This window comes from Heterodontus francisci, chromosome 5 (assembly GCF_036365525.1).
Source record: "Heterodontus francisci isolate sHetFra1 chromosome 5, sHetFra1.hap1, whole genome shotgun sequence".
NCBI classification, from domain to species: domain Eukaryota; kingdom Metazoa; phylum Chordata; class Chondrichthyes; order Heterodontiformes; family Heterodontidae; genus Heterodontus; species Heterodontus francisci.
This window is the reverse complement of record NC_090375.1, coordinates 177,985,043-178,005,478: the sequence shown is the minus strand read 5'-3', so window position 1 is coordinate 178,005,478 and position 20,436 is coordinate 177,985,043. Positions and strand designations below refer to the sequence as shown.

At 42.7% G+C, this 20,436-nt stretch overlaps 1 protein-coding gene across 1 annotated transcript in view; it reads right to left on the bottom strand.

Moving 5' to 3' along the window:
- Positions 1 to 20,436, bottom strand: part of LOC137370298 (arf-GAP with SH3 domain, ANK repeat and PH domain-containing protein 1-like) — a 443,522-nt gene that overhangs the window by 27,151 nt on the left and 395,935 nt on the right. Inside the window, exon 23 of the mRNA XM_068032677.1 lies at positions 12,822 to 12,998. Within this exon, the coding sequence (XP_067888778.1) occupies positions 12,822 to 12,998 (177 nt within the window). The remainder of the gene's footprint in view (positions 1 to 12,821; positions 12,999 to 20,436) is intronic.

The following is a 20,436-nucleotide window of genomic DNA, read 5'->3' as shown; positions in this document are numbered from 1 at the left end:
AAGTCAATATTGCTCTAATTGAGCGATTAACATATGTTAAGTGGTAGCCCCCCTCTTCTGAGGTGTTTCGCATGCAGTCTAACACGGTGCGGTGAAACCTGGAAGTTGGCAGGTTGGACCCAGCTTCCCGATGCATTGTCAATTTTGCCTGTCTTAAACTCCCACTCGCTCCAGCTCATTAAAATCCAGCCCTGTGGGTCTCAGTGAGGATTCTTCCATCTGACTGGTTGAAAAGACACACTTTTACTTGCCCTGCTCATAAATCCCAAAGATCCTCTATAGAGGGTACTGCGCTGAAAAGGTTCTCTAGTAACTGTAAGGTGCCCCTCAAAAGTGCATAAAAACTCTGTGGGCAGTTAAAAGCAATGAACGGCAAGCGCCATCTTTTTTCGTCACTGACTGCTAAATCCAGGCCAAGAACCATTTTGCTAATATCACCGGCAGTTTTTTGTCACAAGTAACCAATGTCAAACATTGCATACATAAATTCTTTAGTTGAAATATTGGTAAAATCTTATATTTTTCAATGAAAAAAAGTTTATATTTCTAACTTTTCCACAATTTTTACCAAAAACAAACAGCATATTGTGGCACAAAGGTGCTAATTAAGCCCCCCAAAACGATGAATGGTTGAAAGCCAAAAGATGAAAAAACTTGTACAAACAAAAAATGTTTTGCTAACTGATGAAATTATACTCATTAAATATTGTCAATAACTGGATTAAGATTATAGCATTCTATATGTCAATATAAACTGATTGTAGCTTGAAGTTTCGTGTTATTCTATCCTTACATCTAGAATGGAATTGTACAAGATAAGCACACGTTCCTAACTAAAGGTAGAAATACAGTTCTGGATTCTAAATTTTGTACTTAATATCTTTACTTTGTATGGAATACTATTTAAAAAGGCAAGGAATATCCAGTATCTTCTATTTAAAATATTCCTCACTTATCTACTGGAAAATCTTACACTTCCTGGCAAACTTTTTCCCCATTATAAATTCCTATGATACTGACCAAATAAGCTTGTCATACTGTAATTACACACTGTCCCCCTTTTATCCCCAGTGGTGCTATTGCAGCAACACCTCTTTTGAAAGTGTGCAACTGGTCCTCCATTCGCCACGATTCTTCTGCAGCTGTCAATCTGCTCAATCATTCCCTCAACTCTGTCTTTGATACCCTTATCTCCAATAAAACCCTTACTCTCTCTTATCCTGAATGTTTCCCCTGTTCCAGCCACCACCTTCGCTCCTTCAAGTCCAAGAGGTGCAAACTTTAATGAATGTGGTGCACAACTGGTTTAGCCATTCACTGCCAGATCTGGCTGGACCGCAACAAGCACTACTGGGTCCTGCTCTCTTCTGCCAAAATTGCTTACCATTCCAGGATCATCTTAAAATAAAAAGATAATCCCCAACTTCTTTTCTCCTCTTCCAAATATCTCAATAAACCCAGTACCCTGACTCATTCACCTTCAACTGCAAAAATGTGCAAGCAGCTCATGAACTACTCTACTAAGATTGAGGCCATCCATTCAGCTGCCTGTCATATCCCCACTACTCCACCAAGCTGAGGTTCCCCCATTCTTTCCCTGACTCTGCATCTTTCTGTACTTTCCTATCTCCCATGTCCTCTGCAACCTTACGCTTGTCCATGAGATACATCTCCGACTGTTGAACTTATTCCCGTTAAACTGTTGACCACTCAACTTTCCTTCCTGGCCCTCACGTTAGCTCATTTTATAAACAATTCCCTCTTAGAAACATAGAAAATAGGAGCAGGAGTAGGCCATTCGGCCCTTTGAGCCTGCTCCGCCATTCATTATGATCATGACTGATCATCCAACTCAGTAACCTGTTCCCGCTTTCCCCACCCCCCATCCTTTGATCCCTTTAGACCCAAGAGCGATATCTAACCCCTTCTTGAAAATATACAATGTTTTGGCCTCAACTGCTTTCTGTGGTAGCGAATTCCACAGGCTCACCACTCTCTGGGTGAAGAAATTTCTCCTCATCTCAGTCCTGAAAGGTTTACCCCGTATCCTTAGACTATGACCCCTGGTTCTGGACTCCCCCACCATCGGGAACGTCCTTCCTGCATCTACCCTGTCAAGTCCAGTTAGAATTTTATAGGTTTCTATGAGATTCCCCCTCACTCTTCTGAACTCCAGCGAATATAATCCTAACCGACTCAATCTCTCCTCGTACGTCAGTCCCGCTATCCCAGAAATCAGTCTAGTACTCCCTCTATAGCAAGAACATCCTTCCTCAGATAAGGAGACCAAAACTGCACACAATATTCCAGGTGTGGCCTCACCAAGGTCCTGTATAATTGCAGCAGGACATCCCTGCTCCTGTACTCTAATCTTCTCGCTATGAAGGCCAACATACCATTTGCCCTTTTTACCGCCTGTTGGACCTGCATGCTTACCTTCAGCGACTGGTGTACGAGAACACCCAGGTCTCGCTGCATATTCCCCTCTCTCAGTATATAGCCGTTCGGATAATAATCTGCCTACCTGTTTTTGCTACCAAAGTGGATAACCTCACATTTATCCACATTATACTGCATCTGCCAAGCATTAGCCCACTCACTCAAATTGTCCAAATCACCCGGAAGCCTCTCTGCATCCTCCTCACAACTCACCCTCCCACCCAATTTTATGTCATCTGCAAATTTGGAGATATTACATTTAGTTCCCTCATTTAAATCATTAATATATATATTGTGAATAGCTGGAGTCCTAGCACCGTTCCCTGCGGTACCCCACTAGTCACTGCGTGCCATTTGGAAAAAGACCTGTTTATTCCTACTCTTTGTTTCCTGTCTGCCAACAAGTACCTCTTACGCGGGACTTTGTCAAAAGCCTTCTGAAAGTTCAAATAAACCACATCCACTGGCTCCCCCTCATCAACACTACTAGTTACATCCTCGAATTCTAGTAGATTTGTCAAGCATGATTTCTCTTTCGTAAATCCATGCTGACTCTGCCCGATTCTACCACTGTTCTCCAAGTGCTCTGCTATAAAATCTTTGATAATGGACTCTAGAATTTTCGCCACTAACGATGTCAGGCTGACTGGTCTATAATTCCCTGCTTTCTCTCTACCTCCCTTTTTAAATAGTGGGGTTACATTAGCTACCCTCAAATCTGTAGGAACTGTTCCAGAGTCTGTAGAATCTTGGAAGATGACCACCAATACATCCACTGTTTCTCGGGCCACTTCCTTCAGTACTCTGGGATATAGATTACCAAGCCCTGGGGATTTATCGGCCTTCAATCCCAATTTCCCCAACACCATTTCTCTACTAATACTGATTTCCTTCAGTTCCTCCCTCTCACTAAACCCTGTGTTCCCCAACATTTCTGGTATGCTAATTGTGTCCTCCTTTGTGAAGACAGAACCAAAGTATGCATTTAGTTGTTCATCCATTTCTTTGTTCCCCATAATAAATTCCTCTGTTTCTGACTGTAAGGGACCTACATTTGTCTTCACCAATCTTTTTCTCTTCACATACCTATAGAAACTTTTAGTCAGTTTTTATGTTCCCCGCAAGCTTACTCTCGTACTCTATTTTCTCCTTCTTAATCAATCCCTTGGTCCTCCTTTGCTGAATTCTAAACTGCTCCCAATCCTCAGGTCTGTTGTTTTTTCTGGCGAATTTTTATGCCTCTTCCTTGAATCTAATGTTATCTCTAATTTCCCTTGTAAGCCATGGTTTGGCAACCTTTCCCATTTTACTTTTGCGCCAGACAGGAATAAACAATTGTTGTAGTTCATCCATGCGCTCTTTGAATGTTTTCCATTGTCTATCCACTATCATCCCTTTAAGTAACATTTCCCAATCCATCATAGCCAACACGTGCCTCATACCTTCGTAGTTTCCTTTATTAAGATTCAGGACCCTAGTCTCAGAATCAACTCTATCACTCTCCATCTTGATGGAGAATTCTATCATATTATGGTCGCTCATCCCCAAGGTGTCTCCCACCACTAGACTGTCAATTATTCCTCTCTCATTACACAATACCCAGTCTACAATGGCCTGTCTCTAGTTGGTTCCTCAACGTATTGGTCCAGAAAAACCATCCCGTATACACTCCATGAATTACTCCTCTAACATATTGTGACTAATTTGATTTGCCCAATCTATATGCAGATTAAACTCACCCATAATTACAGATGTTCCTTTATCGTGTGCGTCTATAATTTCCTGTTTAATGCCATTCCCAGCATAAGCACGACAGTTTGGGGGTCTGTATACAACCCCCACTAACGTTTTTTGCCCCTTAGTGTTTCTCAGCTCTACCCATACAGATTCCACATCGTCAGAGCTAATATCCTTCCTCACTATTGCGTTAATTTCATTTTTAACTAGCAATGCAACTCCACCGCATTTTACTTTTTGTCTGTCCTTTCTAAATACTGAATATCCCTGGATGTTCATTTCCCATTTTCTCAAGTCATGGCCTAGCTCCCTTTCAAACTGCTGCCATCAAAACCCTACTCACAAAAAATTCATCCTCGACCCCTCTGTCCTCCACATCTCCAACTTCACTTTCTTTTTATGCCCTTGAATGTATTGTTGCCTCCCAAATCTGTGGCCCTCTTTTTTTACAATTCCACCTTTGAATCTCTAATGAGGTTTACAACCTTGCCTAATGGCAGTTACAAATGACATCCTCTGTGACTGTGGCTATGGCGCACTATCCCTTGTCATTCTTCTCAACCTCTCTGCAGCCAAGGTTATGGTCATCAACACCTCCTCCAACACCTATTCTCCGCTGTGTAGCTAGCAGCACTGCCCTCACTTGGTTTGACTCTTACCTGTCCAACTGTAGTCAAAGAATCTCTTGCAATAGCTTATCTTCTTGACCTTGCACCATTACATCTGGAGATCCCAAAGATCTATTCCTTGGCCCCCTTGTATTCCACATCTGTATGTTGCCCCTTGGCGACATTATCCATAAACATTACAACAGGTTGTATGTTGATGATACCCAGTGGCTATAAGAGACCTGGCTCAAAGAAGGGCAGCACTGGGTGTTAAATATTCCTGAATACAAGGTGTTCAGGGAAGATAGGAAAGGGAAAAAAGTATGTCCCAGAGGGGTCGAGGACAGAATCAATTTGGCTAGAGCTAAGGAACAAAAAAGGTGCAGTTCCATCGCTCTGTGTTGTCTATCGGCCACCAGCTAGTGGGAAGGACGTGGAGCAACAAATTTGCAAGGAAATTGCAAAGAGGTGCAAAAATTATAGGGTAGTTATAATGAGGGACTTTAATTATCCAAACATAGACTAGGATAATAATAGTGTAAAGGGCAGTGAGGGGCAAGGGTTCCTAGAGTGTGTTTAGGAAAACATTTTTTCAACAGCATGTTGCTAGTCCAAAGAGAAAGGACGCACTGCTAGACCTGGTTCTTGGCAATGAGGTGGGCCAAGTGGATCAAGCATCAGTAGGAGAGCATTTAGGGGATAGTGATAATTGCATCATAGGGTTTAGACTATGGAAAAGAACAAAAAGCAATCCAGGGTAAGAGTAAGTAATTAGGGGAAGGCCAACTTCAATTGGGTATGAATGGAGCTGGGGCAAATAAATTGGACTTAAAAGCTGGCAGGAAAGCCAGTAAATGAACAATGGGCTACCTTCAAAGAAGAGATAGTCCGGGCACAGTCAAGGTATGTTCCCTCGAAGGTGAAAAGTAGGGCAAACAAATCCAGAGCTCCTGGATGACAAAAGACGTAGAGATTAAGATAAAGAAGAAAAGTGTGCTTATGACAGATGCCAGGTCGAAAATACTATTGAGAACCAGGCTGAATATGGAAAGTCCATAGGGGAAGTGAAAAAGCAAATAAGAGAAGCAAAGAGAGAGCATGAAAAGAGACAGGCAGCTTGCATTAAAGGAAATCCCTAAGTTTTCTGTAGGCATATAAATAGTTAAAAGGAGGAGTGGAGCCAAGTGGGGACCAGAAGGGGGATTTACACATGGAGGCAAAGGGCATAGCTGAGGTATTAAATGACAATTTGCATCTATCTTTACCAAGGAAGAAGATGCAACCCAGGCCATGTTGAAAGAGGAGGTAAGTCAGATACTAGAGAGGTTTAAAATTGATAAAGAGGAAGTATTAAATAGGCTGTCTTACTTAAAGTGAATAAAGCACCAGGACCAGATGAGATGCATCGAAGGATACTGAGCGAAGTGAGGGTGGACATGCCAGAGGCACTGGCCATAATTTTGCAGTCTTCTTTGGACTCGGGGGTGGTGCCAGAGGACTAGAGAATTGCAAACATTGCACCCTTGATCAAAAAAGGGTGTAAAGATAAGCCCAGCAACTACAGGCCAGTCAGTTCAACTTTGGTGGTGGGAAAACTTCTATAAAAAATAATTCGGGACAAAATCGATAGTCACATGGACAGATGCGAGTAAATTAAGGAAAGTCAGCATGGATTTCTTAAGGAAAAATCATGTTTAATTAACTTGCTGGAGTTTTTTGAGGAAGAAACAGAGAGGGTTGATGAGGGCAATGCTGTTAATGTGGTGTACATGGACTTTCAAAAGGCGTTTGATACAGTGCCACACAAAAGATCTGTCAGCAAAATTATAGCTCATGGAATAAGAGGGACGGCAGCAACGTGGATATGGAATTGGCTAAGTGACAGGAAAGAGAGTAGTCGTTAATGGATGTTTTTCAGGCTGGAGGAGGGTATGTCGTGGAGTTTCCCAGGAATCAGTGTTGGGACCCTTGTTTTTCCTGATATATATTAACGACCTAGACCTTGGTGTACAGGGCACAATTTCAAAGTTTGCAGATCATGGGGAACTTGGAAGCACTGTGAGCTGTGAGGAGGAGAGTATAGAACTTCAAAAGGACATAGACAAGTTGGTGGAAGGTCAGACAGGTGGCAGATGAAGTTCAATGCTGAGAAAGGTGAAGTGATTCATTTTAGTAGGAAGAGCCATGGAGAGAGAATATAAAATAAAGGGTAAAATTCTAAAGGGGGTGCAGCAGCAGAGGGACCCAAGTGTATATGTGCATAAGTCATTGAAGGTAGGTTGAGAGCGTGGTTAATAAAGCATACAGTATCCTGGGTTTTATTAATAGGGGCATAGAGTACAAGAGCAAGGAGGTTATGTTGAACTTATATAAGACACTAGTTCGGCCTCAGCTGGAGTATTGCATCCAGTTCTGGGCGCTGCACTTTCGGAAAGACGTGAGGACATTGGAGAGAGTAGAGAAAAGATTCATGAGAATGGTACGATGAGGAATTTCAGTTTTGAAGATAGATTGGAGAAGTTAGGACTGTTTACCTTGGAGAAGAGAAGGCTGAGAAGTGACTTGATGGAGGTATTCAAAATCATGAAGGGTCTGGACAGAGTAGATAGAGTGAAACTATTCCCACTTGTGAAAGGATCAAGAATGAAAGGGCACAGATTTAAAGTATTTGGTAAGAGAAGCAAAAGTGACATGAAGGAAAACTTTTTCACACAGCAAGTGGTTAAGGTCTGGAATGCGCTGCCTGAGAACGTGGTGGAGGCAGGTTCAATTGAAGCATTCAAAAGGGAATTAGACAGTTATATGAAAAGGAAGAATGTGCAGGGTTATGGGCAGAAGGCAGGGAAATGGAACTGAGGGAGTTGCTCTTTCAGAGCCAGTGTGGACATGATGGGCTGAATGGCCTCCTTCTGTTCTGTAACGATTCTATGATTCTAGTTATATCGTTCCACCACCTCACTCGACCTGTCCACTGCCTGTGTGTTGTCATCCGCTTTGTCCAGCATCCAGTGCTGGATCAACTGCAAATTTCGTCCAATAAAACATTGGAAAGATTGAAGCCATTGTAATTGGTTCCCAAACAAACTCCGTTCCCTCAATATTGATTCCATTCCCCACTGTCTCAGGCTGAACCAGGTTGTTTGCAACCTCGGTCCTATTTGACCTTGACCTAAGCTTCTGACCCCATATTCTCTCCATCCCAAAGATTGCCGATAACCACCTTGTTACGACTGAGGTGGGAGGAGTGCACTGTCTTTTCTAGTTCCACTTCTCTAGAGGTCACAACATATATTTAAATTTTTACCTAGTTACCGATGGGGTCAATCATATACTCCACTCTTTATCCCAGAATAAAATAAACCAACCAGGTTTCTTTAATAAACAACAAAATTATTAGTTTATTATAAAACAAGACTTATCCAGTAATGAAGCAAAGCATTAATACAGACTGAAATATGAAAGTTCCCTTTTAAAATACCTCACACACACGAACTCACACACACACTGAAAAGAAATCAAGAAATTATTTCTGCAGAGTTCTGTTACAAATAAAAAAAGACAAAAAAGAATACTCTGGCCAAATACTTTCTAATTCTTGAAGAAAAAAGAGAAGATATGCAAGGATGTCAGTTGTCCCTTTCGGTCTGGCATGTGGGTATATGTGACGGGTCACTGGGATCTTTTCAGAAGCAGTTCATTCTGGAGATGTCAACAAATAGTCTGGTAGGCTTTCCAGGAAAAATGCAGCATCAGGGGCTTCCACTATCACACTCTGGTTTTGCAGGGTTTTTCCAAAGACAGGAAGAACAAGGAGCTGACATCGTAGACCTCTCAGGGTCTCTTAGAGGGGTACAGGCAAGATGAGCTTGTGTTTCTTTCTTGGCAGGTTGATCTTCAACTGCTTTTCAAGCACTGTCCACACCCCAACTGAACCAAAACAATATCTCAGAAGTAAAATCCCAAACAGCAGCTCAGAGCTTCCTGACCACTATAAATCTTAACACGTCACTTCTCTGCAAACATCTTCCCCAGGTCACCAAGGTATCTGTTGCTTATTTATCGTAAGGCATCTGACATCCAGTAAAGGTTGTTTTCAGTGAACTGTCAACAACAAAAAGTCTAGCATCTATGAAATCTTCAGCCTTCCAAAATCAAATCCATTTCCACTATTTAAATATGAGTCCCCAAAAAATTTAACAAAAAAATGGAAGCACTTTCATAACAAGCTCCCCAACATCATAAACCTCCCTGCCTCTCTCCCCTCCTTTAACACCTACCTCTTTGAATAAGCTTTTAGTCACCATTCCTAATATATCTTCCTTTGGCTTTGTCAATTTCGGTCTGATTATGCTTCTGTGAAGCACCTTGGGATGTTTTCCTATGTTAAAGGGGTTTATATAAATGCAAGCTGTTGTTCTAATTACAGCATTAGAAGTTAGTATAGGTAGTTTCTATTATAAATATGGAGATAGAAATTTGTGAATCATTTATAACATATATGTATTAGTTATAAAAATGACAGAATGCAAGACTTTAAACTGAAGACCAAGTTATGTTTGTGTGCCAGGTCCAATTAGTCCCCACTTCACCGCAAGTCTACACTTGATCTTGACTCCCTGTGTGCAACATCATAGGAGAGAGACCCACAGTATTGTTTTTAAAATGTCAAATCAAAAGGAAAAATTGCAAATGGTGGAAAAATGAAAACAGAAAATACCAAAAATACAAGGATCAGTCAGCATTTATAAAGAGAAAAGACAGCTAAAGACATTTCAGGTGGATACCTTTCAGTGGAACATGAAAAGTACACACATGATAACCTATATTTTATCTTTATAGATGCTATTTGACCTGCCTTATATTCCCAGTATTTTCTGCCTTACTCATAAAAATGGATGGTAATTGTATTGAAATACTGTCAAATCTGTTGCTTCACACTAACCTATTTATTCCCAATTTCCTTCCTCTTCAGCAATTCCAGTGATGGTAATTAAGGAGAACAATTGCCTGGGAGCTACAGAAACTAATTTTCGTGAGGGCCAGAACTTTGGACTGGCCAGAAAGTCAATCAAGAGGCACCAGACTCCACAAACACACATCCTTGGTTGAGTGCAGCTGCATGTTTGGGTTATTATTTTTCATTAAGGCCTTGTTTGTTCAGTGCAATAGTGATGTTCTGGTCACAATGATGACTATTGTGTATTCTTGCTTTCTAAGGCTGCATGAACATGGTGATAATATATGTAAAATAAAACTGATGCATAAAAAGGGCAAAACCATCAACTATTCATCAAAACAGCAATTTTGAAGATAGCTAATGGTACAATGTTCCTCATTATTTGGAAGTTCAACTTCCACGTGCGAATAGAATTTACAACATCCAGTGGGGATGAAAAATAAATCACCTGGGGTATTCTCCTTGAAGAAATTTGGAGTCCTGTCTGTCAAATTATGTAAGCTGACTTTTCCCACACTTTTATATTTAATGCCTTATTCTAGACCACTCCTCTCATTGAACGCAAAATACGATGAACACTTGACCAGCAATACAAAACACAAAATTCAAAATCCAACTGTTCCAACCATACCAGGTCCGAACAAGGAGTGTTGCATTTTTGATGGCTGAAATTTTTTTCTAACAATGTGAAATACTATACTTATAATAGGCAACATAGTATTTCTCTGTAATTTGACTTCCACATAAAAACAATTATAGCATAGTACAGAATACTACCAGTGGGAGTCTAAATACAAGTTCAACCTTGTGTGAAGCACAACTATCTAAGTACGTACAGCCTTAGATGTGCCTGTTCCCGCACCCCTTTTAAAATTGTACCATTTTATTTATGTTGCGTTTCCTCATTGTTCTTACCAAAATGAATCACGTCACAGATCTCTGCATTAAATTTCATCAGCCATGTGTCTGCCCATTTCATCAGTCTATGTCCTTCTGAAGTCTGTTACAATCCTCCTCACTGTTTACTACATTTCTGAGTTTTGTGTCATCTGCAAACTTTGAAATTATGCCCTGTATACCCAATCCACATTATGAATATTAATCAAAAAGAGCAGTGATTCTAATTGCAGCGATCCCTGGGGACACCACTCTCTAATTCCCTCCAGTCTGAAAAACAAGCATTCACCGTTACTCTCTGCTTTCTTTCCTGTAGCCAATTTTGCAGCCACTGCTCCTTCAAAGTGCATTCTCTCAGCTGTCAGATCAAGTTAATAAATGTTTAGTTAATACATTGTTACTCCCAGGTACCCAATAATACGAGTGACCCTTGGGCATGTTGGCTTACAAAGTGACCATCAACCTTTCGTGCTAGTTTTTGCCCTTCAAGAAATGACATGTCGAGTTGCATTCTTTTGGTCATTTGACTGATCTCTGGTTCGTGATGGGTTTACCCCAAGTGCTTGTTATTCTCAGAAACATCGATGGTTTTATTGAAGCAGAAAAACTAAAGCTCACTTCAACAAACTGATACATTACTTCAAAGGAATTAACATGAAGTGTTGAAGAAATCTCTGATCAGCGCACCCTGACTGACTTAAGAAAAATCACTCCTCTAAATTTTGGGCAAAATTTTGTGACAAGCTCCCCAAGTCGTTTAACAAAGATCGAAAACAACATAGTCCATTCACTAACAGCCTCCCACCAGAATATCCTCAAATGTTTGAACAGTAGTGACTTATGTCACTGATGGTGATTGAGAGGTGATTCTTCTTCCCTGACTTTTTAATGTTCATGCTCTTTGGATAATTGAATTATAGAGTAAGGCCTCCTTTCACCATTTCTTATAAATTAAATCCCTGGTAACCGAAATCATCTTTGTTGTTTGCAACAATGCCTTTTTGACAAGTGGGTGAGTGTAACTGCACACAGTATTCCAGATTGGGTCTGACCAATGCTTTTTACACAACAGAACCTCTTTTGATCTGTACTCTATCTCTTTCCAATGAAACCTAATACTCCATTTGCCATTTTTAATAGTACAACTGAGCACTGTAGATCACTGAAACCTGTTTCAAAAACTTTTTAAACATACAGTGCCATATTTTCCAGCTCTACTTAATTTTTTAAATAATGGGAGATTTTTAGCCACTTTACAATCTTGAGAACACTCTCTCCCCAGTGGAATAAAACTATCAAATGCCAATTAAAGCTTCACTGTCTTAATACTCATCTCCTTTAATGGGTACAAGCTTTCTGGATCGGGTACTTTGCCTGTTCCAAGTTCCACGAGCTTGGTCAAGAGTCCATAGTGAACCCTGAGATAATCAGCCATGTCCAGTAACACAGCAATCTTGAGCTACTGTCCTGGCTATTGTGGGTTATTGCAAGTTTGATGCGAGCTGATATTACACATATTAGCCTGAATAACTGAGTAGTACATTAATCTAAGTGGTTTATTAGAAATGTCAGACAAATAAGCTCAATGGTGTCATGGGGCTTTTCAAAAAGTAACAAATGAAATTCCTCCCATCAACAATTTTAGCAAAAAAGCGAGTGTTGTATTTTCCATTTTCTACTCAGCTGATTGTGAAATTTCACCTGCCTAATCAATTTAGTAAAAAGCCAGCCACAGACTATAAACGAGGGTTCCCCAGTGGCTAGGGAAACTGTAGATATTGTCTTGCAGTCATAGCGTCTCAGATTCTCCCACATTTATTTTAGGATGCACCACATAGAAGGAAAATACCTAAACAATCAAGAGTGCTATGGACAAAGGGAGAAAAAATAATGGTGCTGTCCAGAATGACATCTTACATAAAACAGAGTTGATGATAATCATTTGACCAATGTAGCAATGCAAGGGTGTCAATTTCTTGAAGTGTCCAAATCCCCAGATAATTTAGTTTCCCTGCACTCAAGACAGCAAATTCTTTTGATATGTGGAGGTTCAATGAATGAGGAAGAATTAACTTTTTGCAGTTTTTCCCTTTAATATCATTTCTATTTTTGATAAACAATAATACAATTTTCTGCTTCCTACAGTAACTTCGCTTAACTAATTTAATATAAGAAAAACTCACCCCAAGGAATCAGACCTTTATTCTGGGGACCATGAGGTAGCGGGCTTGGTGGGTCAGATAAGGTTCGTTTGTGTCCAGGGGGCGGGGGCGGAGGCCTCTTCTTTGATAGAGTGGAGCTGCCGGTTGTGACCTGGGGACCTACAGGAAGGACTGAAGGAGGGACTGGGCCATGTGGAGCTGGAGAAGCACAAAAACATAGCTGACTACTGCACGATATGTGAAGAGCAGTTATGAAAGCAAGCAATAACAGTACATGGAGGATTAAAAGCAAATGCAAAATAATTGACTTCTTCCTGTCCATCACTGACTAAAACTGTTGAACAATAAGCAAATTCTCTCAATGTAATAGTGATCATATAATTGTACACATGATACACTTACTTACCATTCCCCTTGATTGCTTGTACAAGATTACAGTTTCAAAATGTGTTATATTTAGGATTAGAAACAATAGGAAATCACTCGACAAAGGGCGGCACAGTAACGCAGTGGTTAGCACCGCTGCCTCACAGCTCCAGCGACCCGGGTTCAATTCTGGGTACTGCCTGTGCGGAGTTTGCAAGTTCTCCCTGTGTCTGCGTGGGTTTTCGCCGGGTGCTCCGGTTTCCTCCCACCGCCAAAGACTTGCAGGTTGATAGGTAAATTGGCCATTATAAATTGCCCCTAGTATAGGTAGGTGGTAGGGGAATATAGGGACAGGTGGGGATGTGGTAGGAATATGGGATTAGTAAAGGATTAGTATAAATGGGTGGTTGATGGTCAGCACAGACTCGGTGGGCCGAAGGGCCTGTTTCAGTGCTGTATCTCTAAAATAAAAAATAAATAAATGGGGGAGGTGGTAAAGTAGTGGTAATCCCACATTGGCAGATGGTGAAATTTGAATTTAATTAACAAAAATCTGGAATTAAAACCTAGTCTAATGGTGACCATGAAACCATTGTTGATTGTTGTAAAAAGCCATCACTAATGTCCTTTAGGGAAGGAAATCTGCTGTCCTTACCTGGTCTGGCCTACATGTGACTCCAGACCCACAGCAATGTGGTTGACTCTTAAATGCCCTCTGAAATGGCCTAGCAAGCCAGTTGAAGGGCAATTAGGGATGGGCAATAAATGGTGGGCTAGCCAGCGACACCCACATCCCACAAACGAATAAAAAAATCACTCGTGAATATTAATGATGTGTTACATCTGGAAGCTAGGCTCCCAAACTTAATGGCGTTATATTTCCCCAAGTGTCAGCTCTAAGTTGAAAGGTGTAGATTCAAGCCCCATCCAGGATTTAAGCACATAATCTAGGCTGTCCGTCAATGCAGCAGAGGTAGAACAGCAATGTAATAAGTACCTCAGACATAAAAACAAGACCCATCTACCTGTACAGGATGTAAAAAACCCATGAATAGCAGAAGAGTTTTCGCAAAGTTTTAGTCAATCAGCAGCCCAGAAGGAACAGCACCAAAAACAGACAAATAGGTCATTTATTTTATTACTATGTCCAGTACTTTTTTCTGCACATATTTGTTGCCTTGTTAGTCTATATAAGTGACTACACACTTCAAGAGTCACTGTTTAAGTGTGAAGTAATTTGGCACATGGTGAGAATGCTGCCTAAATGCAAAATCTCTTTCTTTCGCATAAAAATGAATGGGTAATTGCACAATCCTGTACTCCCAGCAGGGAGCTACTCCTGCTGGTTAGAGACAGGGCTCCAACACTGCAGCTTCAATTTTCCAATCTGGGCTCCTTGCAAGTATGACCCAGTCCTGGGAGCACAGAAGTGTAGAATTACTCTTACTATCCAATATCTTGTGCACATTCCCTTTTTTGTTTAATTTTTGGCTATGTTAAATTACATGCTTCAAATTAATCTGCCACAGTCAGCAGAGAGACTTTTTAGGCTTCATCTTCTTTTAGGATGACCATCCTTTGATATCTGGGCCTATGTCTGATTTTACATTTGTGAAAGAAAATAGTAATTTACGAAAGGTATTTTTCATGAACAGATATGTGGCAATATTATTTTTTCCTGCTAAAGTCCTATGGACATATCGTAACAAAAATGCAATTTGTATTGTTACTTCTATATAAATATACTGTTAAACTACTGGTAGGTAAATTCCTTTGTAAATTGATTTATATTAGTGTTTGAGTTTTAACATTAGAAATCTGGAATTACTGGCACCCATCCAATATCTATCTTTTTACGTTTGTACTATAGTTTTTCTCCCTTTCGTTATAGTTTATTAAGAAAAAGTTATGTTTAAATATCACTTTTTTATTTTTATTAGCAACATAGCTTGAAGCAGAAGTACTACTTTTTCATGTACTGTTTCCTCAGCTGCACGCATGAAACAGTGGTATTTCACCCGTTAGTAGGGTAGCATTAGTTGACAGAGGTCATGTTAATTTTTCAGTTTTGTGATTATGAGGTGGTGATGAGTTTGAAGCAAGTTGATCATAGTAATATATTATAGCACAATGGGGCTGAAATTCCTATTTCAAAATGGGTATATGCTGTATTTTTTTAAAAATTCATTCATGGGATTTGGGCAAGGCAAGTATTTATCCCTATTTGCCCTTGAGAAGGTGGTGGTGAGCCGCTTTCTGAACTACTGCAGTCTATGTGGTGCGGTTAGGTAGGGAGTTCCAGGATTTCGTCCCACCGCTGATCAAGAGACAATATGTTTCCAAGTCAGGGTGATGTGTGATTTGGAACAGAACGTAGAGTTGGTGATGTTCCCATGTGACTTCTGCCCTTGTTCTTCTAGGTGGTAGAGGCTGTGGGTATGGAAAATGCTGTTTAAGAACCTTTGGTGAGTTGCTGCAGTGCATCTTTTAGATAGTACACACTGCAGCCACAATGCACTGGTGCTGGAGGGTGTGAATGTTTAAGGCGGTGGAATGCATATAACTAAAAAGTATGTTTCCCAAGAAAGTGATTTTGTTAGTGCTAACAATGGATCCTTTTACATTTCTCGAATATGTACATATTCACTTAGCTGTTACAAATATTGAAAGATTTGTTGATCTTGCTGTGGTGTACCTAACAGTAATAGAAAACACCTAAATACCAGCAGAGTGGTTTTTTTGATTTATCTACGACACTGCTGGCTGGTAGTGACAGGCTTGACTTTCCTGTTCAGCAAGGTAGCATCCTGATCAGAACTACTTTGATTTTTAACTGGTTAATTTATTATGCAGCAAAATATAAGTTCAATATAAAACTCTGTACATGTTTTATGTAATCAGAAATGTCAGTTTTAGACAACAATGGCATAACTGGAAAGTAAAAACTATTTTCAGAAGTCCTAAAGCTTGTTGCAGTATATTTGGAAAAATTCTCATTTCCTGTTGTCCTGTTAGCTAAATGAGTACTTCTTTACTGTTGCCTTCACCTCATGAAGTAAGCATCCACCGCTTGTGGACACCGAATGTCAACATATCGGCTATTTTCAAATTATTAAGAACTTCGTGATTGGAAGAATTTATGTGAAAGGAAATTTCACTTGGGTATGGTACCAAAGGTTTGCATCCTGTGTGCAGACAGGGTTAGAGCTTCCCAGCTCCACTCTCTCAGTTCACCACCCCACCCCGCACCCCCCTCACAACCCCTTCCCAGCAACCCCCTCGCACCATTTTCCCCCTGCACCCCCTTCCCCTGCACCCCACCTAGCCCACTTCCCAGCACCCCCTCACACCCCCTTCCCTCCACCCCTCCCCCTCGCACCCCCGCCTCCCACCGGCATCATCGTACACCTGTGTAGGGACCCTAACAACCCCACTGCCTTGTGAGCGTCTCGGGAGAGACCAAGGCTAAGGGAGTAAACCCTAACAGAAAATACGGGGCGGAACCCCGTAGGCGGTCATGTGTCACCTTTGGCATGTTTCCGGCAGTTCCTGCAGCCATACCGGTGCCAAACGTCGTACTCTGCACTCCTTTGGACCCCACCAGAAAGGCCGAGAGGGGGGTTTTGACGATTGGGCAACTCTCAACCTCCATACATTCGCCCAGGCATGCGCCATGGAGAGGTCACTCCATAGTTGCCTCACAGCGACTGAAACAACACGGAAGGCAGCAGTTACGGGTTATAAGTCCAGCTCAATTGGCGTAGAGATTGGGTGCCACGGGTTGCCTTTGTCGGTGGGAGAGGTCATCGCACCTCACTGGACAGCTACTGCCTGCCTCAAACCGGGCAGCCCCCTGTCAATAAGGTTCTGTCCCACCACAGTCCACCTGCTTCAATGGGTGCTTGGAGCTCAGGGTCATTGCCCGAAAAGCAGACTGCAACACCGCACCAAACAATATGAAAAAAGGTACCAGCCCTTCGCTTTGCAAGCTGGAACATCAGAACTATGTGTCCTTGCCTGTCGGAAGACCTTACACAAATCAACGATTCTTGGAAGACCGCCATCATTAACAATGAGCTCAGTAGACTCAATGTAGACATTGCAGCACTTCAGGAGACACGCCTCCCCGCGAGTGGATCTGTAGCAGAACAAGACTACACCTTCTTCTGGCAGGGCAGGGATCCTAAAGAACCAAGACAGCATGGAGTGGGCTTCGCCATCAGAAACTCCTTGCTCAGCATGATAGAGCCTCCCTCAAATGGCTCGGAATGCATACTGTCCATCCGACTGTTCACCACCTCTGGTCCAGTACACCTACTCAGCATCGATGCTCCAACACTCTGCTCCCCACCTGAAGCTAAAGACCAGTTCTACGAGGAACTCCATAATATCATTAGCAGCATCCCCAACACCGAACACCTGTTCCTGCTGGGGGACTTTAATGCCAGGGTTGGGGCCGACCATGACTCATGGCCCTCCTGCCTTGGGTGTTATGGCGTTGGAAGGATGAATGAGAACGGGCAGAGACTGCTTGAGTTGTGTACCTATCATAACCTCTGTATCACCAACTCATTCTTTCACACTAAACCCTGTCACCAGGTTTCATGGAGGCACCCTAGATCGTTGGCACCAGCTAGACCTCATCGTCACAAGGCGAGCCTCCTTAAACAGTGTTCAAATGACACGCAACTTCCACAGTGCGGACTGCGACACCGACCACTCCCTGGTGTGCAGCAAGGTTAGACTCAGACCAAAGAAGTTGCATCATTCCAAGCAGAAGGGCCACCCGCGCATCATCACGAGCAGAATTTCTCATCCACAGCTGTTACAAAAATTTCTAAATTCACTTGTAACAGCCCTTCAAAACACTCCCACAGGGGATGCTGAGACCAAGTGGGCCCACATCAGAGACGCCATCTACGAGTCAGCTTTGACCACCTACGGCGAACGTGTGAAGAGAAATGCAGACTGGTTTCAACCTCATATTGAAGAGCTGGAACCTGTCATAGCCGCTAAGTGCATTGCACTGTTGAACTACAAGAAAGCCCCCAGCGAGTTAACATACGTTGCACTTAAAGCAGCCAGAAGCACTGCACAAAGAACAGTCAGGCGCTGCGCAAATGACTACTGGCAACACCTATGCACTCATATTCAGCTGGCCTCAGACACCGGAAACATCAGAGGAATGTATGATGGCATTAAGAGAGCTTTTGGACCAACCATCAAGAAGATCGCCCCCCCTCAAATCTAAATCAGGGGACATAATCACTGACCAACGCAAACAAATGAACCGCTGGGTTGAGCACTACCTAGAACTGTACTCCAGGGAGAATGTTGTCACTGATACTGCCCTCAATGCAGTCCAGCCTCTACCAGTCATGGATGAGCTGGACATACAGCCAACAAAATCGGAACTCAGTGATGCCATTGATTCTCTAGCCAGCAGAAAAGCCCCTGGGAAGGACAACATTACCCCTGAAATAATCAAGAGTGCCAAGCCTGCTATACTCTCAGCACTACATGAACTGCTATGCCTGTGCTGGGACGAGGGAGCAGTACCTCAGGACATGCGCGATGCCAATATCATCACCCTCTGTAAAAACAAAGGTGACCGTGGTGACTGCAACAACTAGCGTGGAATCTCCCTGCTCAGCATAGTGGGGAAAGTCTTTGCTCGAGTCGCTCTGAACAGGCTCCAGAAGCTGGCCGAGCGCGTTTACCCTGAGGCACAGTGTGGCTTTCGTGCAGAGATCGACCGTTGACATGCTGTTCTCCCTTCGTCAGATACAGGAGAAATGCCGTGAACAACAGATGCCCCTCTACATTGCTTTCATTGATCTCACCAAAGCCTTTGACCTCGTCAGCAGACGTGGTCTCTTCAGACTACTAGAAAAGATTGGATGTCCACCAAAGCTACTAAGTATCATCACCTCATTCCATGACAATATGAAAGGCACAATTCAACATGGCGGCACCGCATCAGACCCCTTTCCTATCCTGAATGGCGTGAAATAGGGCTGTGTTCTCGCACCCACACCTTTTGGGATTTTCTTCTCCCTGCTGCTCTCACATGCGTTCAAGTCTTCAGAAGAAGGAATTTTCCTCCACACAAGATCAGGGAGCAGGTTGTTCAACCTTGCCCGTCTAAGAGCGAAGTCCAAAGTACGGAAAGTCCTCATCAGGGAACTCCTCTTTGCTGACGATGCTGCTTTAACATCTCACACTGAAGAGTGCCTGCAGAGTCTCATCGACAGGTTTGCGGCTGCCTGCAATGAATTTGGCCTAACCTTCAGCCTCAAGAAAACAAACATCATGGGGCAGGACGTCAGAAATGCTCCATTCATCAATATTGGCGACCACACTCTGGAAGTGGTTCAAGAGTTCACCTACCTAGGCTCAACTGTCACCAGTAACCTGTCTCTCGATGCAGAAATCAACAAGCGCTTGGGAAAGACTTCCACTGCTATGTCCAGACTGGCCAAGAGAGTGTGGGAAAATGGCGTACTGACACGGAACACAAAAGTCCCTGTGTATCAAGCCTGTGTCCTCAGTACCTTGCTCTCTGGCAGCGAGGCCTGGACAACGTATGTCAGCCAAGAGCAACGTCTCAATTCATTCCATCTTCGTTGCCTCCGGAGAATACTTGGCATCAGGTGGCAGGACCGTATCTCCAACACAGAAGTCCTCGAGGTGGCCAACATCCCCAGCTTATACACACTGCTGAGTCAGCGGCGCTTGAGATGGCTTGGCCATGTGAGCCGCATGGAAGATGGCAGGATCTCCAAAGACACATTGTACAGCGAGCTCGCCACTGGTATCAGACCCACCGGCCGTCCATGTCTCCGCTTTAAAGACGTCTGCCAACGCGACATGAAGTCCTGTGAAACTGATCACAAGTCGTGGGAGTCAGTTGCCAGCGTTCGCCAGAACTGGCGGGCAGCCATAAAGGCGGGGCTAAAGTGTGGCGAGTCGAAGATACTTAGCAGTTGGCAGGAAAAACGACAAAAGCACAAGGGGAGAGCCAACAGTGTAACAGCCCCGACAAACAAATTTTTCTGCAGCACCTGTGGAAGAGCCTGTCACTCTAGAATTGGCCTTTATAGCCACTCCAGGCGCTGCTCCACACACCACTGACCACCTCCAGGCGCTTACCCATTGTCTCTCGAGATAAGGAGGCCAAAGAAAGTAGCTGAAAATGGGTCATATGCACAGGTCTTTATTTTGCTCCTAAATAGCACTGTATGGACTGAATTTTAACAGCCCCCACAGA